General features: G+C 43.3%; 1 protein-coding gene across 12 annotated transcripts in view; it reads right to left on the reverse strand.

Annotated features, from left to right (window-relative positions):
• Positions 1–585: 585 nt before the first annotated feature.
• VTCN1 (V-set domain containing T cell activation inhibitor 1) overlaps positions 586–24,119 on the reverse strand; it is an 80,852-nt gene continuing 57,318 nt past the window's right edge. For 3 of the 12 annotated variants that reach the window (XM_074263211.1, XM_074263212.1, XM_074263213.1), the window contains exons 2-8: positions 23,265–23,324; positions 22,633–22,687; positions 21,033–21,097; positions 10,370–10,717; positions 8,884–9,162; positions 7,248–7,417; positions 586–3,316 (exon numbers count right to left, since the gene is read on the reverse strand). In XM_074263211.1, coding sequence (XP_074119312.1) covers positions 7,293–7,417; positions 8,884–9,162; positions 10,370–10,717; positions 21,033–21,097; positions 22,633–22,652 — 837 coding nt within the window. In that variant the 5' untranslated portion in view covers positions 22,653–22,687; positions 23,265–23,324 and the 3' untranslated portion in view covers positions 586–3,316; positions 7,248–7,292. Of the gene's footprint in view, positions 3,317–7,247; positions 7,418–8,883; positions 9,163–10,369; positions 10,718–21,032; positions 21,098–22,632; positions 22,688–23,180; positions 23,325–24,119 lie in introns of all 12 variants that reach the window. The other 9 variants (XM_074263208.1, XM_074263209.1, XM_074263210.1 and 6 more) reach the window with 3 other exon arrangements.

A 24,119-nucleotide genomic window follows, 5' to 3' on the forward strand; every position in this document is an offset into this window, starting at 1 on the left:
TGTCGTGGGAGGTAGGTGCGATTATTATCCCCATTTTACACATGAGGAAACTGAGGCACAGAGCTGTTAAATGACCTTCCCACAATCACACAGCTAGTCAGTGTCTGAGGCGGTACGTGAGCCACAAGCCTCGCTGATGTTAGCATTTGTAACTTCTTGGAAGTGACTTCCCTCTGCTCGGTTTGTTCATTTGTGTTCACAAGATAATAGGGCTTCTCTCTGAAAGGACCTTAGCAAGTCCAACCTTCATTTTACAGATGAGAAAACTCAGGTCCAGAGGGGAACGTATTTACCCCAGAGGTCAAACAATGAGAGACTCTGAATGCCAGCCTTTGTGCTCCAGATTTAGTGACATGGTGGTTTTTTTTTTTAATAGGTGGAGCAGGACAATATACTCTAAAGGTTTTATTTTTGGGACTTGGGTAGAAAAAGCCAGGGTCAGGTCAAGAAGGGGCCAGGATGGGCACCTTATTGTTATTCAGGCAGGCTAAAGCACGCCCATGGAGATCGAGCATATCGGGAGCCTCCGGACTTCTGAATGTCCCAGCTAGCTCAGTCGTAAATGTGGCACCATTACACGGGAGCTGCACGTAGCAAGTGTTTATTGGGCACCCACAATTTGCGCGGCAGTGGGAAGAGAACCTGCCCTTGGCGAGCTTACATTCTAAGTGGGAAAGCAGGACATACACACGTGAAGCACATCATGCAACATAAGACATTAAACATTTGAGTTTTAAAGTGTTTGTGACAGACTTTCATAGGAATCCAAGGGGAGGGGAGATCAGTGAGGGCTGCGCCGGGTGGAGGAAGCTTCAGAACATAGATTTAAGCTGGCAGGGGCATCTCTGAGGGCGTCTAACATTTTATGGAGGAGGAAATTACGACCCCTCGAGGAAATGACTGGCTCGGGCACAGAGAAAGGGAGCCGGGCCTCTGGGTCCAGCCAGCACTTTTCCCACTGTCAGGCCCTGAAGAGTGGGAGGGGGGTGTTAGGGCCGGAGAGGCTGTAGGGAAGCCAGGTCACCCCAGAACGCTGGGAACCTTTCTCTGAGATTCCTTAGAATTTCCCAGCACCGCTCCCTTGGGGGTTTCCAATCCTGCCCACGCACAGTACAAACAACCAGTCAGCCTCGTTGGGCGTTGATCGAATCTCACCCGCCTGAGAGAGTCTGGGGAGGGTAGAGCTCCTGAGGATGCACACAGCGCCCAGCCACCCCTGGGGCCAGAAAGGCCCCACGTGCGGGCGCCGTGCGCAGACCTCCCTGGGCTCTCACAGCAGGCCCCCACGGTTGGCCCGAGGCTCACCCTGAGGTGGGTTCCCTTGAATTCTTCAGCTCTTGCAGAGGGTGCGTGCACTTGGGCAGCAGGGCTGGGCATGGGGGCTGGGCACAGGCCTGGGCATGGAGCCAGCCTTTCTCCAGGTTTTCCCCATGGCTCTCATTCACTCCCTTCCTCGACCTTGCTTCAGCTTGTATGATGTATCGTCATCACGGGAGCAGTGGCTGCGTGGTCAGTAACTAAGTGTTAAAGGAGAGAATGTAGAATTTGTGGGAGAGGGGCCTGAATCTTTCTCCTGCTTGCCTCTCCTTGGCCTGGTGGGCAAAGGGCTTGCCCGGCGTTAAGCTGCAGGGAGCCACAGTGGAGGAGCCCCGCCCCCAGACCGGGTATCAGTTGATAGGCCGCGGCTATGCTACTAATTCACTTTGTCTGGACAGTTCACCAGTCATCATCCTCTCTGGGTCCCATTTTTAAAATTTCGAGATGAGTTGAATTGGGCCATGTGAGAGGGAGTGAAGGCGAAGAGAAGGTTCTCCGTCCCAGTCTGGTCTGAGCCCTCCCAAGTTCTGGGCTCTTGTCCTGGGTAGGGTCTTGATGCTGCCGGTCCCCGAATCTGGCTCTTCACTGGCCCGACTGGCATCTTGCATCAAGGGCTGGCTTTGGGAGCAGGAAGGACAAGGGCTGCCTCGGGCCCATCCGCTGGGGACCCTGGACAAAGGCACCCCTAAGTCTGTAAGTTACAGAAGGGCTGCTGGTCTGTGTCCCAGAAGCAGGTGTGGATGTTGGGAGTTTCCAGCAAAAATGTGGAATTCACAGAAATGTGGAAGCAAGTTTCCTACAGTAGAACTGAAATAGAGTCTTGAAGCGTGACCTCCAGGGAGAAGGGATGACTCTTAGTACAGAAAAACAGTAAAGAGAACCAGAAAGAACTGTCCCTTGGGCCGGTTCTTCACCCTGTCGGGCTGGCCTCCAGGCCCGCTGCCCCGTCCCTCTGTCAGCACAGCCCAGTTGGGCGGCCTTCCCATCTGGATTCTGAGGAGGAACCGGGAGGCGAAGGCAGGAGCTCCTTCACAGACTGGGGGCCTCCCAGAAGCAGGGAGGATATTAGGGGTTTCAGCAGCCGGATGATGCTCCCCGGGTCTGGTCACTGAGAGCCGGCGCTGGGCCCATCCCCAGATGGGCAGTTCTGGGCCTTTTCTCCAGAGTGCTGCTGAGAGCCGCTCACAGAGCAAGACAGGCCCCGCTCCCAAGGACCTCTCACATCCAACAGCATCTCCCTGGACCATTACAGGAAGGACGTTGTAGCAGAACAGCCGAGGCGAGGAGAGAGCTCGACTTCCCCCTGACCCCCTGTTCTCTGGAGGCCTCGGGACTTTGTTTCCCTGTCTTTGAAGTGAGAGGCTTGGATTAATTAGGTGATTTCCAAGGTCTCTCCCACCTCTAAATCCTGGAGGCCTGAAGACTGGGGGTGAGGTGGGGAGAGCACCTAAATCATTTTGTGCATTTAACTAATGAAAACACCTTACATTTCATGGGTGCTCAGCCGTAGGAAGATGGTACTGATTTGACCCAGTACTGAAATGCAGCCCTTTTGGGGGCTGGGCCATTAGCCACGCTACACTGCGGTGCTTCAGGAAGCCCAGGGTACATTAATAGAGGACATTTGAAGGGAAGTTTAGAGCGTCTTTAGTTGCCTTCCATGCTGGTGGTCATCCAGGGATTAGCAGGGAAGAGGTCTGTGTCTGACGTGGGGAGTGGGGAGATGTGGGCAGGAAGTCCATTGTGTCCGGATACATTTATAGAAAGGTTCTGTTTCAGATGAATCATTTTACAAGTTGTGAACCTGCTTCTAGGAAGGTGGGCTAATTGTCTATACTCTGCTGTGTTTTCTGAGTTGCTTTTTATTTCTTTTTTGCTTCCTGATCTTATTCAGTTCAGATTTCTAGAAGTAAAGGCATTTACTCTCTAGAAAAAGAAGCAGCATGTTTAAAAAATCATCTCTTCAAGGTGTGATACAGTCCAGGAGATTTTGGGGACTCTGGAAAAAAATAAAAATAAGGTGTCATTTATTAATTTATTAGTTCAACAAACATTTATTGCATAGAACTTTACTATGTGCTTAGCAAGGAGAAACAAAAAAATTGAGCAGATCTGTTCATTTTCTGGAGGTGGTAAGAGAGTTATCATCGATGTCATCATTGATGACTTAGGTAGGTAGCCCAGGAGAACTACATCCCAGGAACTGAAGCAATTGGAAGATGCAGACTGTGAAGAGCAGTGATCCTTGGAGAAGGGAGGGAAGAAATACTGCAGCACTGGACAAGGACAAGTCCCCAGCCCCCATAAAAGCAAAGAAAATGAAACTTATAAAAAACTAGAGGCCAATGAGGTTGACTTCTATTCCTGGCAAAGTTCTAGAGCATGCTATGAATGGAATGGTTATAGAGCCTCTGGAAAAGGAACCAGCAGAGCTTCATCAAGAATGGATCATAGATGAATACAGAGAGGCTTGGAGAGACATCAACTGTTGCTGAGTGAAATGAGCAGAACCAGAAGATCACTATACACTTCAACAACAATACTGTATGAGGATGTATTCTGATGGACGTGGAAATCTTCAACATAAAGAAGATCCAACTCACTTCCAGTTGATCAATGATGGACAGAAACAGCTACACCCAGAGAAGGAACACTGAGAAAGGAGTGTAAACTGTTAGCACTACTGTCTATCTACCCAGGCTACTTATACCTTCGGAAGCTAATACTTAATGTGCAACAAGAAAATTGGATTTACACACATATATTGTATCTAGGTTATACTGTAACACATGTAAAATGTATGGGATTGCCTGTCATGGGGGGGAGGGAGTGGAGGGAGGGAGGGGAAAATTTGGAAAAATGAACACAAGGGATAATGTTATAAATGAACACAAGGGATAATGTTATAAAAAATTACTCATGCATATATACTGTCAAAATTTTTTTTATAATTATAAAATTAATTTAAAAAATTAAAAAAAAAGAATGGATCATAGAGCCATAGACTTAGACCTGGAAGGGAATTCAGAGGCCTTTGCGTCCCACTTTCTCATAGTTATATCAGACTAACCTTATTTCCTCTTTTTGTAGAATTACTAAGTTGAAAAATCAAGGAAAAGTTCTTGGTAGTTACGGTGCACCTAGATTTTAACAAGACATCTGACAAAGTCTTTTATATCACTTTCATGAAAAAGATGGAGAAATATAGATTAGATGCTAGTACAATGAGATAGACCTAGAATGACTGGAACCAGAGTAATTATTAATAATTCTATATTGAAACTTAGAAGGAGGTCTCCAATGGAGTACTCCAGGAATTTGTGCTTTTTAACATTTTAATTAATGACTTGGGTAAAGATACAGGTGTTATATGTTTGTCAGGTTTTCAAATGATGCAAAGCTGGGAAGATGATTGAGTAGGATTCGGAAAGATTTTGACAGACTGGGACACTGGACCAAGTCCAAATTTATTAGGAATAAAAGCAGTGTCTTAAACTTGAGTTCAACAAGTTTACTTCATAAATATAAGGTAAGGGAAAAAGCCATGGTTAAAGAGTTTGACAAAGTTATTGGGGTCTTAGTGGGCTGCAAGTTCATTTTGAATTGATGGGGTGATTTTGTGGTTTAAAAAACCAGAAGATCATAATGGTGTGATTTGAGGCTTTATTGAAAAAGACTTGTCTTTCAGGAATAAAGAGAATAGTCGGTTGCTATAGTCCCACTACAAATAGAGCGTTGTATATATTTTTTTATAATTATATTTAGAGCATCCAGAGGAAGGCAGTGTAGACGGTGAAGTTCATGCAATGAATTCTGATGGAAGGAACTGGGAATATGGGGGCACGCTAGCTGCCTTCAGATATTTTGAAGGATTGTTACATGGAAGAGAAATCAGAGATGGAGCAGTACCAGGAGTAATAGATAGAAGTTGCAAATGAGTCTTAATATCAGAACAAGCTTCCCAATAATTAGAACTGTGTGCAGGGAAATGCAACGCCTTAGTAAGGGAGCTTCACATTCTCCCTCACTGGGAGTCTCTGAGCAGAGGCTAAATGGCCACTTGTCCAATGGACTCTAGAAGGGTTGCCTCTGATATATGATTTGGATCAGAGGGCCCATGGGGTCCCTTCCAGTAGCAAAACACTGTAATTCTGCGTAAAGAAATACAAGATAGCCTATCTGCCTTTGGTACAGCTTACCTCCTAAGTAAGGCATAATTTCATGATTCATGCATCTAGAGAATATGTTTAAAGAAACAAACAAGCACAAGGTATTATGGCATAAATTCTATTTAAATTCCCTCAGTGTTGGAGCAGAAAGGAGAGGCTACTTTGGGAGGACTCTTTGGAAGCCAATTTTGAGGTAGGTCCCAAGGGAAGTGTGATTCACATATACTGTCAGAGAGGAAGGGAGAGGGAACTATTCTATGTAGCAGGAATGGCAGAAGAAAAGGCAGTGAGATGATTATAGGAAGGAGCAAGTTAGTTCGGCTGGAGTGGAGAGCCATATTGGGCAGTAATAAGAAATGCTGAAATGTCAATGGGGGTCCTTAAACATTGAGATGAGGATCTTAGAGTTGACAATGAGGAAAAAGGAGCCATTATTGGGTCCTGAGCAGTAGAGTGAAACAATGAAATTTGAGTTTGTGGAAGATGCTGATGTGCTATAATCAATTGGAATGGGGAGGAAAAGGGAGAAGAGGCAGTAGAAAGTGTTATTAACATAATTGATGATATCATATCAATCATCATTGTAAGCTATTAAAGCTTGTAGCATTTGCTCATTTCTGAAATGTCAGTGATCGTGTTGAAAATTCAGTTCTTGCTGGCTCTAGCACACAGTGCTCAGTGACTATTTGTTGAGTTAAAAGAATTAACACATTAGTGGGGCCTTTTCATCCTTCTCTGGTCAGGGCTAATTATTTATTTGTTTTATATTGTTTTGCCTTCATTGAAGTATATGACGCCCATCAGTAAAAGATATTTCTACAAATCCTAATAAAATTTCGGTTCAATTAAACATTGATTAATCATATTCTATATACAGGGTAGACTGCTGTGTCCTGCAGGAGATACAAAAATAAATAAAACATCATCCCTGATTCAAATGAGTTTATCCTGGAAGAGAGAGAAGGCACATATCAAAATAATGATAATATTAAAGCTCATATTTATGTTGAATATTATTCTTTACAAAGTGCTTTCTTCAAGACAACCCTGTGTAGTTAGTAGTCCAAATATTATTATCTTCATTTTACAGATGAGGAAACTGAGGCTCTTGGTGGTTAGGGTCTCACAGGTACAAAATAGACTCTAATAAGTGTAATGAGAGATATAAGAACTACATAAGGACCGTCAGAAAAGGTGTCATGTAGTGTTTTTATTGAATCTTGAAGAATGTGAAGGATTTCAAAAAATAGAGATGGGGGGAAAGGGCATTCTAAAAACAGGCCAAGGGTTTTGAAATAAATAAAAGTACAGAGGCATGTATACAACATCAGAAGAATATGAGATCCTTTCCTAGGGGACACTGATTCCAGTATCACGAGCACAAGTTTTTTTTTAAAAAATGCCTGATATCTTTTTTGTGTACCATTTTCATTTCTGAATTGTTTGCTACCCAAAAAAGATGGCTTTCTGCAAAGTTTGTATAAGAAAAAAGAAAAAATTAACCAAGATGTCTGACAATAGATGCAGCATTCTTCCCCTGCAGTCCTCCCACTTCTGCAAAGGAGGGTGGTGCATTTGGAGCATGGGGCTGAGAAGTGAATGTTATTATCCCAGAGAGTTTGTGAATAAATAGAGCTCCGGTTCATGAATTTGCTTAATTGTTTTCTGAGACCAACAACTGTGAGCAAAGCTTCTTGAAATTACCTTCATGCACATATAATTCAGAAATGGTTTCCCATACCTTTCACCTGGGTATCTTACCTGTTTTGTTAATGACTGTGTATGTTTCTGTATATCCCAGAGAACCTATAAGAGCATCAAGTGCGGGGCGAGGGGCAGAAGCACCCAACCGAGGGCACAGAGGGATGAGCCTGCCAGGCCAGCTTCGGAATGCAGCAGCTGCAGGTGGCCCCTTTTTTTAATCTCAGAATCTGCAGATGGAGGGGAAAAAATACCATTGAGGGCAAACTGGGTGCTTTTTTTCTTCATGTGGCTCATTAGCAAACAAATAGCAAACACTGAAACAATAGAAGTTGTTTTTAACAAAAGCCATTTTTTTTCCAGATCACCATTTAATTTATAGTTGGCTTAAGAGCAGATCTTTTTTCAAAGGAAATTCCATTCTTGGACCCATTCCCATGATCACTCAGTCAAATGAGAACCTTTGCCAATAGAATAATATTACACATTGCCTAATAATAGAATAGACTTCCTTGGTTCATTTTCTCAACAAACATGTTCATGGAAAATCCCTATGTGCATATAGCATTTTCTTGCATAGTATTTAGCTCTTTACAGATACCCTCACAACATTAGTAAAATGCTTAGGGAGAAAAACTGCTCATTTTATAGTTGAGAAAGTCAGTGAGTGAAGAAATAGATTGGCTTACCAGGGGTCACCTAAGTTATCAATAGTAAGAAACAGACCATAACACAGTCATCCATTCAACAAATATTTATTGAGTGTCTAGCAAGGAAGTGATCAGATTAATGATTTCTGTGCTGTTCTGTTCCAAATACTTTCTTTGGGTCTTAGGCCTTTAGGTCTGATTCCCCTTTTGTATGTGACCTCCTTGTGGGCAGCCAAGGACCCAGTCTCTGAATGGAGTAAAAGTCCAGAATCCTTTGTGTTGTATGCCGTTCTTGACCTTTCTATGCCAATAGACAGTCTTTGTAATATGTGGAGAAATGTCACTCGATGGGAATTGAATTCCCAATCAACTCATTCCACAACTCCTTTTTTAAAGCCTTCAAAATCAAAGGCCCCTAAAAACAATGTTGGTTGATGGTGATATGAGTAAATAACAACTGGATTTTCTGAATTAAATTTTTTCTAGTTACTTTTTATCTTAGAGACCAATTTGATTCCATCCTCACTCTTACATAAACCCAGGGCGTCCTGGTCAGTCTAGAAAAACTTCTTGAAAGACTAGCCCCACCACAAATTGTATTCTAAAAGAACCCAAGGAGAGCTGGATGCTTCTGGGACTGTTTAGATCTGCATCTGTCCAACCTGGGAGGCCAGTTAAGTTCAAAGCTTTCAAGCAGTGCTACGAAGTTCACTCTAAAATGGTTAAAAACCACTGGATCTATTCGAGATCTTTCATATACTAGGGACAGGCGAGGCCTGAGAGCCGCATCAGAGGAAATCGCATCCCCACATTGTAGTCTAAACCCATCAGCTCCCAGGTACACCGTGAATCAGCTTTTGTGAGCGGCTGCTTCAGGTGAATCTGTTGTATAATTACTCTGAGTTGTTAGAAAACTGGCTTGGATGGCTGCAGAACCATGAATAGCTATTGAATCCAATCAGATTAAATTTCAGTCTGCCACCAGTTCTCTAACCCAGTCCGAGTCCCTTCAATTCCATGCCCAGAACAGATGTAGAGGGACCCACCTGTCACTTTGATATCTCCTGTAGCTTTGGCAATGTCATTCTCAATCATGCAGGAGTAGGTGTTGTTGACGGTGACGTTGTAGAGCACAGACACCACCTTCATGGTGACATTCTCAGAGTTCAGCTCAAAGCTGGTGTTGGAAACTTCGGAAAAGTTGGCTCCCTGGTCAACCTGAGAGGCCCAGGCCACAGTGGGCTGGGGGAACCATCGGGGAGCCTCGCAGCGCAGACTTTCTGAACTGGCGTTGTAGTCCACATTCACATCTGGGATGCTGAAGGCTAAAATGTAATCCAGAGGAGAGCAGAGGTCAGGACTAAAGGTACAAGTCAGTGGTTTGAGAGCAAAATTTCAAAAGTAAAAGCATTAATTAACTTGCATCCATTTGGAGTTTATTTAGGGGAGTGACACGAGCAGACCTGTGCTTTAGGAAAATTATTTTTGTATAGATGAAGAGGATAGATGGGAAAGTGAGAGACTTGGAAGGAGAACCCCTACTGCAGGGGTCTTGAGTACCCAATCACTCCCAAAAAACGAGTTTATACCTAGCCCTGGGCATCAGGCTTCCCAGGGTCCTGTGTGTGGGTCTGGCTGCTCATAGAAGCATCCTAGGACTAGAGCACAATTCAGATAGATTTTTAAAAAAGTATCATGTCTGCTGGGTGTGAGGTAGTGTGCCAAAAGCTGGAGATGCTAATACAGACTCGGAGCCTACTCTCCTTGCCCATGCCAGGGGATGGACAAATATACAACTGCTTTGTAAGAAAAGAAAATGAAAGTGCTCAGGGGAATTAAAGAACATTCTGAAAGACAGGGAAAGAGGAAATGGCAGAGGGGGAGGGAGGAAGAAAGATGGGAAGAGAGAGACAGACAGAGGGAGAAACATACTCAGAGACACAGGGACAGAGACACTGAGCTCATTAAGGGTCAGCACTGTCTTTGGCCTTTTTTTGCATCCCCAGCACTTAGCATAGTGGCTGTCACATAGGCAATTAATAAATGTTTTTTCACTAATTTTATGGAAGTTATCCAGTCCTAGCAACTGTAAATAGATAAAAGGATATAGGGGAAAGATCTCAAGGCCTGAGTTCTAATCCCCTCTCTCTCTTTAGGCAAGTCACTTAACTTCTCTAGGACTGTAAAATGGAGGGTTGGACTGGTTAATCTTTCAAGTCCCTTCCAGCTCTAGACTTATAATAATAAAGCTCAGGCACTTCTTCCCCCTGCAGATATTGCTTCTTACTCCAAAAGTGGCTCTATTTTGAAGTTAAATTCATTTCTCCTAGACCTATAGGATGAGATAGTGGGAGATGCAGGGGCGAGCTAGGTCCTAGATTCTCTGCAAAACATTTGATCCAAGTTCATTTCTTCTTCATTTGCCAAGTGCCTTCTGACTGTCAAGAACTCTGTTAGGGGTTACAAGGTCTGCAAAAGAAGCCGACGTGAGTTTGGGGGACGCGTCCTTCCCCTTTCCCAGCTGTGACTCACCTCCGGTTTTGTACTCCAGTTTGGCGTTCCCCTTGCCCTTGGAGGTGACGATGTAGCACCTGTAGGTGCCGGCGTCTGTTAACTGCACGTTTTTCAGCTTTAGGGAAGCATTGCCAACTATGACTTGATCTGCAAACACTGCGGTGCGGCCCTTAAACATGTCATCTTGACCAGACAGATAGTCCTTGCCTGCTTTGAACTCGTGGACAAAGCCCATGACTCCTTCCTTCAGCCACTGTATCACGATGTCACTGAGCTTGATGTCGGGCTCAAAGGTACAGCTCAGGATCCCATCCTCCCCGATGTTCCCCGCCGAGGTGAGAGTCGTGACCGCGATGGAGTGCCTCCCTGAAAGAGAGATTAGCACCGGAGGAAATGTTTGCTCGCCTTTTAAGGGGAGTCTATGAAGGGTCCCCAGGAAGGGTCGCACTGGAGGTCTTTCTAACTCTTTATCTAATCCCATTCACTACACCAAGTGACTAAGTCAGGGCCTTTTCTCACCTGAAGCACTTTGCCTTTTTTTTTTTTTTTGTAAGCACACCACAAATTAAAAACCAACCAACCAAAGAAACAAACAAAACCAGTGACTATATTTTGGTTGTAGTAAGCATGAAATAAATGATTGGTTTGTTAATTAATCTTATCAGATACATGAACAATAAAGATATTTTGACAGTTTAAGCCGAGAAGTATCCTGAAAAACAAAATGAAATTTATAGGACCATATATTTAGAATTGGAAAAGCCTGTGTAGTCCAATTATTTTATTGTACCGATGAGGAAAGGGTGAGTGGTCGCCCAGGGAGGTCAGTGTCAGAGGGGGAAATTGAGTCCCATCCTACACTTTCCCCACTATTCCTACCCTGCCTCTGTCAATTCTGTGTGGTGAATTCCTAGATGGTGATAATGCCAAATCATGGGTGATTGTCAGAGCTAACAGGGGCAGAAGTTAAAATGGATGATGGAGGAGAGGTGGTGTCGTATAATGGATCTGGAGTCAAAGGACTTTTGAGACAAAGGAGATTCTGCTCCTTATCACCTCCTTGACTCTGGAGAGGTCACTTCTACGGACTTCATTTTCCTCGTGTTAAAAATAGAATTAGTACAAAATGAATGCCTTCCAGCTCCAAATGTCATTGTGACTCTCATTCCCCCACTTCCAAGGTCAAAGGAAAAAAGAGGAACACAGATATTAGGGACCCATGAGAATTCTGGGAGTGGCTTGGATTTGGGGGGAGGGTCCAGTGGGAGTAGAAAGAAACAGAAATAAAAAGAGATTGCGAAGGAAAAATAAATGGGAATTGGCAACTGAGCAAGATGTATAGGGGAGAAAGAGAAGGAAGAGCCAGAACGATCACAAGGTTTCAAGCCTGGTGATGATTCTATGACCAGAAATGAGAAAGTTTGGAGGAAGCATAGTTTTAAATGGAAAGAGGAGTTTAGCTTTGGATCTTTTGAGTTTGATGATGTAGAAGTATATTCAGGTGAAAGAAAATACTAGGGTGTTGGAAACACAGGAGAGCAGATGAAAGGATAATTGCAGTCATGGAAACAAATGAGAATATTCATCATCTTGAGCAACACCCATAATTAGGAGATGAAAAGAGGACTGAACCAGGGAAATTAAGAGAAAGGAAAGCTATTCAAACCCAGGGAGGAGAAAGTATTCAAGAGGAGGAGGTGGTCAGTGGTGTTGATTTACAGAGAGGTAACGGACAAAGAGGGCAGACCGTCTGATTTACTTGATGAATGATTGTTAAGAGAATCCCTCCAGTAGCATTTTAGGTTCAGAAAGCAAATCAAAAGGGCTGAGAAGTCAATGGATGGTGGGGAAGTGAAAGGTATCAAGAGGAGACAACTTTTTCTAAGAGAGTAGGGTGAAAGAACAGGTGAGGTAGATGATGGTACTTGGAAGGATGGCAGATTTTGATGAAGTGTAATTAAAGGCAGGCCTGTCCATGAAGGGCCCAATAGAAAGAGCGAATGTTGCTGGACATCCTTCATCTTTGACGAGGATCAATCACATCACAATGTGATAAGCAATGTGTGTGTGACTTGGTTTTAAGGGAGACAGAGTTGCATCAAATTGTGGCCCTCATTCTGTCTTCCAGAGTCATCAAGGTCCAGAGGCAAGACTAGACAGGAAATCTCAGGATGGCCTGGGTTGTAGTGGACGACCTTGAGGTCTTTGATGTCTGACCAAGCTCCAAGCCCTCCTGCATCAGCCACCTTTGTGGCTCTTCCATCAGAGGAAGTCTTCCCTTGCTTGGGGTAGAATCCCCCAAGTCATTAACGGGTTTGAGGTTTGTCTATTATTGTCAGTCTGGTTTGGCCCACCTTCTTAGAAGGTTTTACTGGGATGTGGCCACTGTACCTGCTACAGCTTCCTGGATTCACAGGTAAGAGAGGGGAATGATGAGATGGAGGACTTGAAGGCTCCACTCAAAGGTCTGGCCTTCATTCATTAGCCATTGTGGAGGGCAGAAGCGACAGGGCCAGAGTGGTACCTTATAAGGATGTTGCTATGAAGTGAAAAACTATTTAAGATAGCTTGCAATCGTTTACAGACTAAATAAGTATGTTCCTTAGGCAGTTCTGGTCAGGCAACTGTGGCTTTTAAGGGCTGGACATACACTAATGAACAAGGAAATGTCCAAATTCATGCAGGTTGTAGTTTAATAAAGGGAATAAGAAACGCCAATGACTAAGTAGGCAGAGGATCAAAGAATAGGCAGGGATCTTCAGTTATCCAGGCTTTCATTTAACAGAAGAATAAACCAAGGCCACAAGAAGTGACTAAGAGACTCGGGAATATGGCCAGAATTAGAAAACAGGCCCTCTGATCCTGAGTCCAGCACCCTTTCTACTATCCCACAGATCATTTGTTGTCCTCTTTTTTCAAATCAAATGAGATAATATTTGTAAAGTGTTTAGCTAGCACAATGCCCAGCATGTGTAAGTGCCATAAAATGCTTATTCCTTTCTCCCCTTCCCTTTTTAGGAGTGAAAAACAATGTATAAAATCCAAGAATTAGGCAAAATCAACCAAAGCCTTTATTAGCAGAACAATCTCTTAGATCAAGAAGACTCCTGGTCCTTTGGCTACACTATAAGGTTGTCCAATCACTGATTGGACATTTTCTTAGATTGAAACCTGGGAAAGATCCGCGCTTAAGCTGGTTTCCCACTATACATCTGGGGCCCTCTGCAGTCATGCTGCTCCATATCTGGCCACTCTCTCTGCATAAGTGAGACTGGTGACTCTGCACAGTCCTGCCTCACTTAAATAAAATTCATTCACAAGTCACGGCCACCTCCCTGATGGAATGGTCCTCTTCAGGAATGGAGGACAAGTCACCACAATATTGAGAGACCTTGAGAAAGGCCTCCAGCACATTAGATGGAACCTGCATGAAGAAACTGCAGGAAGGCGTGATGACTAAGACCTGCCCATTTAAAGATCCATTCAAATAAAAACATTATAGTTATTTTTGTTCTGTAGCTTTCAGTAGCCTCTGATCACATCTGAGACTGTAACTGAGTGAGACACTGCTGTAGTAAAATACCTAACTAAATTCCAAATGTTTTTTTCTTTTTTTAAAGGAAAAAACACAGAATATATTATTTACTTATATACCAAGTTTTAAAAAATCTACATAGATATCTTTATCTTTTAAAGTAAATGGTTCTTCTGATTACCACCTGCTAGTATGGGCAGGTTTTCTTCAAGGCTGGCTGTGGTGAACATCTTCCTTTGAGTACATTGAAGTTATTATCCCTGGTAATTCTAGGTATAAAGAATTGTCATTTCCAAGTCTAGCCTTGGACTAGCACCAGTGGACTTGCAGAGATCTAGAGTCTGATTTTTTGAATTCTTACTGCTCTCATATTAATATTATCAAAGGAAGATGTTTTGGGACCACCTGCTGTGCATCAAGTAAGAGATCTGGCTAAAGAGAAAAGACCAGGTTTTAAAGAAATCAGTTCATAGTTTTGTAGCTTGAAGGGTCCTTAAAGACTCTCTAATCTTACATTCCCCCTTCATTTTACTAAGGCTGTGGCACAGAGAACTTTTCAAGATCACATAGGCAATCGAAAGAGATGAGTTTTGCACTCATTCTCTGACTATAAAATTGGCACGTTGGGAATGAGTTTTGTACTCAGATTCTGACTATAAAATTGGTACTTTTCCCAACGAACCACAGCTTTCTTTAAAGCACTATGAAGAACAAGAGAGGAAGCAAAATGCAAGGAAGAGAACAATGGGCCAGGAAGTCATGGACCCATGGTCTACTTCTTAACCAGATAATGTTACTTTTCTAGATCTGTTTCCTCATCTGCAAATGAATAGGCTGGACTAGATAAATTCTAATGTTTTTCCAGTTCTACATTATTCTATTCATCCTATATGACAGAAAAAAAAATCAGACCTAAAGATTCATAGTATAAGATGAAAAGAATAATAATTAAAAAAAAGCCCACGAGGAAATAAAAAAAAATGTAGCTCAAACAAGGCTAGTATTAAAAATGGAACAAAATTAAAGCCTGTCAAGCTGGAATGGGAAAGGATTGAGACCTTCCAGCATTGCAGTTTGGGTCTAGAACATATTTCAAGAATCCTTGTTGGATTCTGCCAAAGAGTGAGCAGAAGCAAGGAAAGCTCTGTAGAAATTTGGGGAAGGGGTAAAGGGTAGAGGTAATATTCTGGGAGTGATTTATGGTCAAAAAGAGCCAAAGGGGCTTACATCGGTAGAATGAAAAACATCAGACATAGATTACTCCAGGGGTTTACAAATGACCAGCCTCAGGACTAAAAACTTGATGGGATTGAGTTCAATTCAGCAAACATTTCTTAAGCACGTACCAGGAGCAGAGCACAGTCCTGGGTGATAGGGAGATATAGATTTAAAAATGACATGGCTCTGACTTGAAGGAACTTACAATCTAATCAGGGAGGGTGTACACAAGTAAGCATAATACAAGCATGTGATGGGGATAAAGAAGCCATCCAAACAAAAGTATTTTAGGAAAATTATGGAGGGAAAGAATACTTTCAGCTGGGCGAGGGGCTGGTTTGAATTTGTTACAACCTAAATATTTGTAAAGAAATGGATGTGGAAAACATTAGATTTTTAATTCTGATATCTGTGTGACTTGAGACAAAATTATTCAATCTGTCTGGATCTTAGTTCTTCATCTATAAATGAGAGCATTAGATTAGTTGATCTCTGAGGTGCCTTCTTCTCTCAATCTGTGATCCCGTGTGGATCTCTGTTTGCTAGAATGAAGGAAAAAGACCTTTCAGGATCTACAAAATCCCTCTAAAGTCATTCTTACAACCTCCCTGTTGATGAGAAACAAAGACATCTATTTTCCCTATGAGAAAAATGAAGCTCCAGAAAGGTCATATCCCCCAATCTGACAAATTTAGAAGAATAAATTCTGGCCTGAGTAGAACCTGAGCTGTGTGGCCTTGGCAAGACAGTCTCTCTATTGTTCATTTTCATTAGTCAGACTCAGGTTCTCCTAAATCTAGACGGCCATTGTCCTGAATCAAGTAAGAGAACGAATATAAAAGTACCTTGCATATTTTTATAGTGTATTTTTATTTACTTTGTTAAATATTTCTCAATTCCATTTTTTAAAATTAATTTTTATAATTATAACTTTTTTTTTGACAGTACATATGCATAGGTAATTTATTTTTTTACAACATTATCCCTTGTACTCCCTTCTGTTCCGAGTTTTCCCCTCCTTCCCTCCACCCCCTCCCCTAGATGGCAGGCATTCCCATACATATTAAATATGTTATAGTACATCCTAGGTCCTTGCATATGTTAAAATCATTACATGACAATATGGAATCATTCAATCCCAGAATAGTAGAAGAGACCTTCCGAGGTAGAAAGGGTCTTATTTTTCATCTTATCCTTATTTTATTGGCCAGAGAAATTAAATGATTTGTTCCCAGTCAGACAAAGTATTAGCAGGGGAAGGATCTGAACCCTTTTCCTGACTCCCAGTATGCTTTCTAGTGCATTACACATTATCATTATCTCCCATTTAAGAATTAATACGGAATTAAGTCAATTAAAAAAAGCGAAAGCTAAGACAAAATGATTTCAAGGTCAACAAATCATGCATTGATGAATGAATTTTCACCTACTGCAAATGTGAAAAGTTAAGAACCCAATGAAAAATGCTACCCCTTCTCTGCCCATTTCACTGATCACTGTCATCTCATTTAGAAGTGCGAAGCAAGGGAAGGAGAAGATGAAATTCAATTCACTACTTTAAGCTACAGAAAACCTCAGAGGTCTTCAAGGGATTCTTCCTCTGTCATGAGATTCCCGGGGCTTCCTTCAGACACAAGAAAAACCCTTCTGAATTATTTGGGCACTTCTCTATACTGCTGAGAAGAATCCTTGCTGATGTTTGATGTTTCTGTAATATAATCCTTGCATTGTTTTCTGCTGAGCTGGACACTTTGCCTAATAATTTACACACGTATTAGTAACAATTATGTTGTATACTGGAGCTTCTCTGACACCTTCACAGAGAATGAATGCACCGAATCCAGGCATCCAGAGGTAGACTGGAGAGAGATTTTCAGGGTCATTCATGGCATTGAGTTAAAATTGTCCCCAAACTGAAAAGAGCCGTCTTGGGGCTTTTCCCCTCCCTTAGCTCATTAAACACAGATCCAACGATGCTGGCCAGAGATGTTGACTAATCAAGAACTAATCAGAGCCCATTCCCTGTAGGGATCACGAGGAAAATGGTAGCACCTATAGTGGTAGAAACTCAACCTCAGCTCTGTCACTTATTAGCAGTGTCATAACATGTGGCTCATTTTAGGCCCGTTTTGCTTCCTGGAGCCCTCACCTGTAAAATGGGAATAATAATACTTTTGTGACCTTCCTCACAGGGTTGCTGGAAAGGCCCCAAAGGGATGGTGTTTGTATAAAGCACTCTGCGTGCCGTGAAAATGCAAGCTATTATCAGTATGTGTTTAACTCCAGGCCGATTTCTGGTCCCAGTTCTGAGGGAGATGACACCGGAGAGGAATGAGTTGATGATGGGACCACCCCACCCAGAGACTAGCTGATGAGAGAGAAGGAAATACCTGCCCTCATCAATTCTTATTACAACAATGAAACAAATATTACTAAGAGAAAACATCTGTCAATTTGAGGGTAATGTAGCTATGCATAGCAGGAGTTTATAAAGAACCAGCCATGCTGGACGGAAGCAGATTGCTTTTTGGATAAAAATAGGCAATTAGTGGAGCTTATGAAAGGAGTGCAATGGTAATGATGTATCTCAATTTCAGTAATATTGCTACTCACCAAATTAATTTAAATGGGTTGGCCTTGAGCCCACAGGTAGGAAATGAACTGAAACTTTTTAGAGCGGACATAATGATGGAAAACGGGCACCTGTGGTGAGCCGCTGGGACGTGCTGCGGCCTTGGGCCCCGTTTACTCTTTTCGTTAATACTGCGGCAGATGGAATGAACGTCAATGTTCATTAAGTCTGGAGATATCAAATATGGACTCTGAGCGTGCACGTGAGAGGAGCTCGGTGCGTACTCGGTCCATTTATTAAGGTTCTTTGCTAAGTGATGGGGATTGTCCCTGCCCGCCACCCTGGGTCGGGTCTGTCTCTTGGCTGGGTTATTGCAAGGGTCTCGTTGGTCTCCTTGCCTCCAGGCTCTGTCCTTGTCTTTTCTGCTAAGGTTCAGATACTGCTTCTGATTCTTTGTGGCTGGGAGGCCATGGGCAAGGCTCAGTGACTCTGACCCTCAATTTCTTCATCTGGAAAATGAGAGCCCTTCTAGCTCTAAATCGATGAACCTATGACCTACATTGCCAAACAAATTAACCAAAATTTAAAAAATCAAAATAGTTAAAAAAAAAACAAAACTAAAGAAGGCTTGAGAATCTCATTCTCCTATAAGTGAAGCTTTCAGGCTTCCCCACTGCTTCCAGGATATAGGACAAACCCCTTTGTTTGGCACCCAATTCATGGTGGAAACTTACGAAATCCTTGTTGAATCGAACAAAAATGAGCATGAACTAAAAATGGAGTTCAATTTGAAAAAAAAATTGTGGACGTCAGAGTGCTTCATCTATCTTAGATGCCATGTTAAGTAGCCCAGGTGTTTCCCTGATTTCCATACAATATTCAAGTAAGGAGAAGAATTCTCCCAGCCTAGCAAGTGGATGAAGCCTTTGGGAGGATTTCTAGAAAGGTCTGGGCGACAAAGACAAGGATGAGAAGGATGGGCGATCTTCAGAGATTTGGGAAATTACCCACATTTATGCAATCATGAATTCATTAGCATGTTGAAGGCTGCTACCTGGTGCAATGGGTAGAATGCGGAACCTGGATTCAGGAATTCTGAACCTTGAGTTCAAATGTGATCTCGGTCACTATTACTATCTGCCTCGTACTCAAGTCACTTGATCTTTGTCTGCCTCAGTTTCCTTATCTGCAAAATGAGGATAATAGCATATGCGATAATATTTGTAAAGTGCTCTGCAACCCCCCCCCAAAGGTAGCTACTATTAAGTAAAAATTAATTATTGCAACAAAGAATACTCCTTTAAATTCTCAAAACCAGCAATGGTTCAAAAAGATATATATTATAAGATATATTTATGTTATATATTCTACATAGGATATATATGGGTGTTTGTGTAGGGGAAAGGCGATGTAATTCAAGGTGATGTGGAATAACAAGCCACAAAGATGCCAGTTGCTGCAAAGGTTGGCGGTCTCAGGGACAAAAAGAAAGCTTGGAAACCTCTTCAGAATCCCAGTAGCTGAGTGCTTGAGATAATGCTCCCCATCTAAAGTTTTTCCAATTTAGTACAGAATATTTACAGTGTTACAGTGACCTCATTATTCATGGGCTCAGATGGGGAAGAGGAGGGGAGCTTAAGGCTTCCTGGCATTTGAGAAATTGCAGAATGCTTTTGGTGTTCTTAAACACTTTGGCACCAAAAAATCATTTTTTTACCACTACTGTTTTCTGGGTGATGCTCTATGGCTACAAATCATGGGATGTCATGAGCACAAAGGGGCTAAAATTGGAAACGACTTAAAGGGCAGTGGAAAAACAGATGGGTGGGTATAAGTAGACTATCATACATTATCTGGGAATAACCACATAGAAAAAGTTGAGTAAAATATGTTATTGAGGCCCTGCGAATAGAAAGGAGATGGCCAGTGATATAGGAGGAGGAAAAGACGATAAAGGCCTGCCAAGTAGTAAATTAGTCTTCTCAAGTTACAAACTGAATTAGATACGCGCATCTCATGAAAGTTTTATGGGTAAAATTTGGGTGAGAATTCAGGAAGGAGGAACGTTGTACAAACAAAGGCTGCATTATCTATCAGTCAATCAATCAACATTTATTAAATACCTGCTTTGTGCCAGGTACTGGGCTAAGAGCTGGGGATACAAAAAGAGACAAAGGGTCGCCTCTGCCCCTGTTCTCAGAGACTACAAACCAACAGGCCGCCGAGGGAACTGTCCTTCAGACCTGTAACAGGTGCTGCAGGTACAAGTAAATACTCAGGACCACGGCCGTCTGAGAGGAGGGAAATCATTCTCAGGTGTGGAAGAGAGGAAGGGGCAGCTTTTCCTGAATTCTCACCCAAATTTTACCCATAAAACTTTCATGAGATGTGCGTATCTAATTCAGTTTGTAACTCGAGAAGGCTGTGGGAAGAGGTGAGCAGCTCAGAGCCTGCCCTCTCCGCCCACAACTGGAGTGTTCTGTTCGGTTCTGGATCAGATGTCTCTGGAAGGAGCCTGAAGCTGAACTCCAGCTCTAGGAGGGGAGCTGAGGGATAGGGGGCCTGGAAACTCTTTCCAGATGATCCCCAGTTAAATGATTTTTAGTTGATGATTTTCAGCCCGGAGAAGAGATCCTAGGAGGATAACAGTAGCTCTCTTGAATATCTGAAGGATGGCATATGGAAAGCGGGGTTCGATTTGGCTTCAGAAGCCAGACCCAGGGAGAGACTGATTCTAGCTTGATGTAAGGAACATTTCTGATAAGTAAAAGCTTTTCAAGAGTGAAATTGGCTGCTCCGGGAGGCAGTAGCAGTCGTTGAGCCGAGACAACTATGACTATTTTTCAGGTGTATTGTAGAGGAGACACTGAGCTAGTAAACATTGGACTAGGCAACCTCGGGGGTCTCTCCCAAGACACCTAGACATGCACAGTGTTAAGGTACAAAGGAAAAGCCGGGAATATCTGCCCGTTTGTACAATTCAGGCTCTTTGACCATTAATGTTCGTCAAATGTGTGCAGGTGCTTCAGAGAAATAGGCTGTCCGCCAGAAGGGAGAGGTGACTTTCTGTAACTTGAAACATAAGCTGCCTTCAGAAACCAGTCATCCACACTGTGGAAGCATCTGTTAGCGCCATGCTACAGTGGCCACAGTGAGCTTGGCCTTTCTCTAAATTAAGGACTGTTAAAGACCCACGGGCAGCCTCGCCATCAGACACAGAGCCTCCCCGGTCACCCACCTGGTAAAGGAGCTCCGGGACCTTTACCTGGAGAGCGTGGTTGCTCCCCAGAGGGCTGCACCTGAGAGAAGGGGAGCTTAAGGCCAAACTCCATCTCCTGACTCAGAGGATCACCTACCTGAAATGCCAAAGCCGATGATGAGTGCAATTGCTCCAGCCAGAATGATGATGATGCTAATAATGCTATCGAAAACAAAACAGAGAAATAAGGGATTACTGGGGGGACTTTCATCATCCCAAATAATAGAGATCTTGGCTACTTGGCTACATGTCACAGTTAGAAACTGACCCTCGGGAAAGGAATACAAGGTACGTTCACCATGGGTCGGGGCTCAGTTGTGTAAATGTGCCCTTCATTTTCCCCAGAGAACCCCATGCCCTGGGTCAGGAATGAGACCCATGTGTCAGGACCAGCCCATGGTTCTGGCTGGCTTTGGCTTGTGCAGACTAAAGAGACCAAGGCCAAAATTGGAGGTGGGGGCAGAAGCGGGGGCAGAAGTGTGGGCAGGGCCTCTTGGGGGAGGTTTGCTCAGCCTGGGCCACTTGCCCTGAAATGCATTCTGATCAAGAGTCCTCAGTCATCCGCCTTGGTCACTGGCCATTCAAATTCTCCCCACACCCACACTCAGTTTATTAAATAGAACAAGAACAACAAAGAAGTCCAAGGAGGCAAAGAATGAGGCCTTAGACGGAAGGAAGCACCTTCAGCCCTGAATGGTCTCATTGTTCCCAGCTGCCCACCCCAGATAAACAACAGACCTCAAATCAGCGCCCGAGTATATAGCTAGAACCCGTGGGGGTCAGCGATCCCCAGGAATGTGGGCACTGCCCTCAGCACAGTTTGCTGATCCCGAGGCAGCCGCTGGAGAAATGAAGCCGACATCTGCTAATTTCCCAGAAGAATCAAAATTAGCCCACTCCCCCTCCTCCCCTCTGCCCCCTGTGCAACTCTAATATTTACTCATCTAAATGTGTGCAGGTCCAAAGGATGTGAGGGGTCAGAGGCTGCCCCCACCTTGGATGCTCTCGCTGCTCTTTGGCTTTGAATCATGAACTGAAAGGGACCCAACCCTTTGTGAGACCTGAGGAAACCGGAGGGACCCAGGAGTCCTGATGCTACATGCTCATTTTACAGATCAGGAAACTGAGACCCAAGTCGCTGGCCCAGCGGTACACAGCTTCTTGGTGGCAGAACCAAGACTAGTCCTAGACCTGACATTTGCTCAAAGTTTTTTCTTAAATGTTATCACAAAACCAGGGGCCCTCCTCAGAAACAAAGGACCTTAGAGGAATAGAGCCGTGCAGTGGAAGATGGGCTGATGGTCCCACGGGATCCCATCTGCTGTGGGGTCTTAAGCAGAGGCGCCTCCCACCAGCCCTCACTTCCCCTTTGGTGAACCTTATTTCTCTCCCTAGTTCCTCCATGTTCCATTCCTTTAACAGAGATGAATGACCACATAGAGGCTTCCTTCCACTCAGTTCAATTCAATTTAATGAATATTCTTAGCCCCTTCTTTGTGCAGGCCATTGTGTCAAGCTTTGGAGATACAAAGAGCAGAAAGCCGTTCCTGACCTCACCCATCTTAGATTCTACTGGGGGAATACAAAACAGACAAGTAAATGGAGGACATACAAAATTAATCACAGGGTGGGTAGGGAGGGAAAATGGAGGGGGAGGTAACATCGTCCTTGTCTTTTGAATCTTGCTCCTCTCCTACCTGTCTTCCCATGATGCCATGCTTGGATTGATTTATGAGGTGGCTTCCAAAGAACCTAAGCAAGGGGAAAGGGGGAAGACAAATGAATTGGGGTCAGCGAAAAAAAAACAAAGCCAAAAACCCAAACCGCAAATGACAATAGGGTGTGTGTTAGTGTTTTCATTTAGGAAAGTTAGTTCAATTTACTGATGCAAGTTTATTAAATTAGAGGGAAGAGGAGGAAGTGATGAGTTGATTTTGGAATCTGGCACTTAAAAGTTTACAAACTGTGTATATTTTGAGTTCATATTCTTAGTCTGGCCAGCTAATGATTCTTGCTAAAGTTGTGCAATAAAGAAAACATTGAATTTTACAGATATACAGGAAACTGGGGAATGCCCAAAGACTTTTTTTTTTTTTCCTATTTGTTTTCATTTTGGTTTGATTAACTTGAATTCTAAGTATACTTGTATTAAGTTTAGATTTGGGAGATTGCAAATTGTAATTGGAAGAAAGTTGGGGCTAATAGGATCCATTTTATAATGTGGGAGGGGGAGGAAGGAACTGGCCTTCCGGCTGAGCATGAAGGAACAAAGGCCAGAAAGCAGCAGGATTCAGGATGGCCTCAATCTTCGAGTCTCCGGGATCTGCACCTCACTGGGTAGGAAAGTTGTATCCTCAAAAGGGAATGTGGTCTTGCAGACTCCTAGTTCCTGTTAGGAGAGAAATAAGACCAACACTGGGGGGAGTGGAAGGGGAAGGAAAGAGGGATGTTTATGCTTCCTCCCTCCTGGCTGATTTTCTAGCAGTTTGATACTAATCCTCTCAAGTTCTTGTCAATGAGGCCCAGCCAGGGCCATTTCACTTGAAAATCCCTTTGAAATTCTGGATTGAACAGTGGCAACTCTTATGAACAAAAGGCTCTTGGGGGAAGTTTGTAACGTAACTAGGATATGGGTTTCTATTTTAGCTGTAATAGATGGCAGGGTTAAATCTAAAGATGAGAAGGCTGAATGTATTTGTAAACTGCACGGAAGGACCCAATAAGTAGAAAGAAAGAGGGAATGCTGTTTAGGATCAATGAATAGCAGTAGAGAATTGGCCTTTGTACGGAGAACCGTTCTATCCTCTGAGACAGGGCAAAGATGTGGAAAGGCTTTAGAAGAGGCAGAAGGACCAGGAACAGCCGCTAGATAGATTGTGGGAAGGAGTCTGTTGGGGAAGAATGAAAGGAAAGCTCTGCAGTGATGGAGGGAGTCCATGTTTACTGGGTTTGCATGATGTGAAAAGTGCCGTGCTGGGCCTAGGGATGATACAAAGATAGCAGTATCTGTCCCATAGAGGTGAGAGCTAGCACCGGATTCTGGTTTTTATTTTTTGTTTGTTTTTTGCTGAGGCAATTGGGGGTAAGTGACTTGCCTGAGGTCACCCAGCCAGGACGAGGTAAGTGTCTGAGGCCGGGTCCTCCTGACTCTGCTCTGTCCACTGTGCCATCTCACTGTCCCTTG

This window comes from Sminthopsis crassicaudata, chromosome 4, assembly GCF_048593235.1.
Source record: "Sminthopsis crassicaudata isolate SCR6 chromosome 4, ASM4859323v1, whole genome shotgun sequence".
NCBI classification, from domain to species: domain Eukaryota; kingdom Metazoa; phylum Chordata; class Mammalia; order Dasyuromorphia; family Dasyuridae; genus Sminthopsis; species Sminthopsis crassicaudata.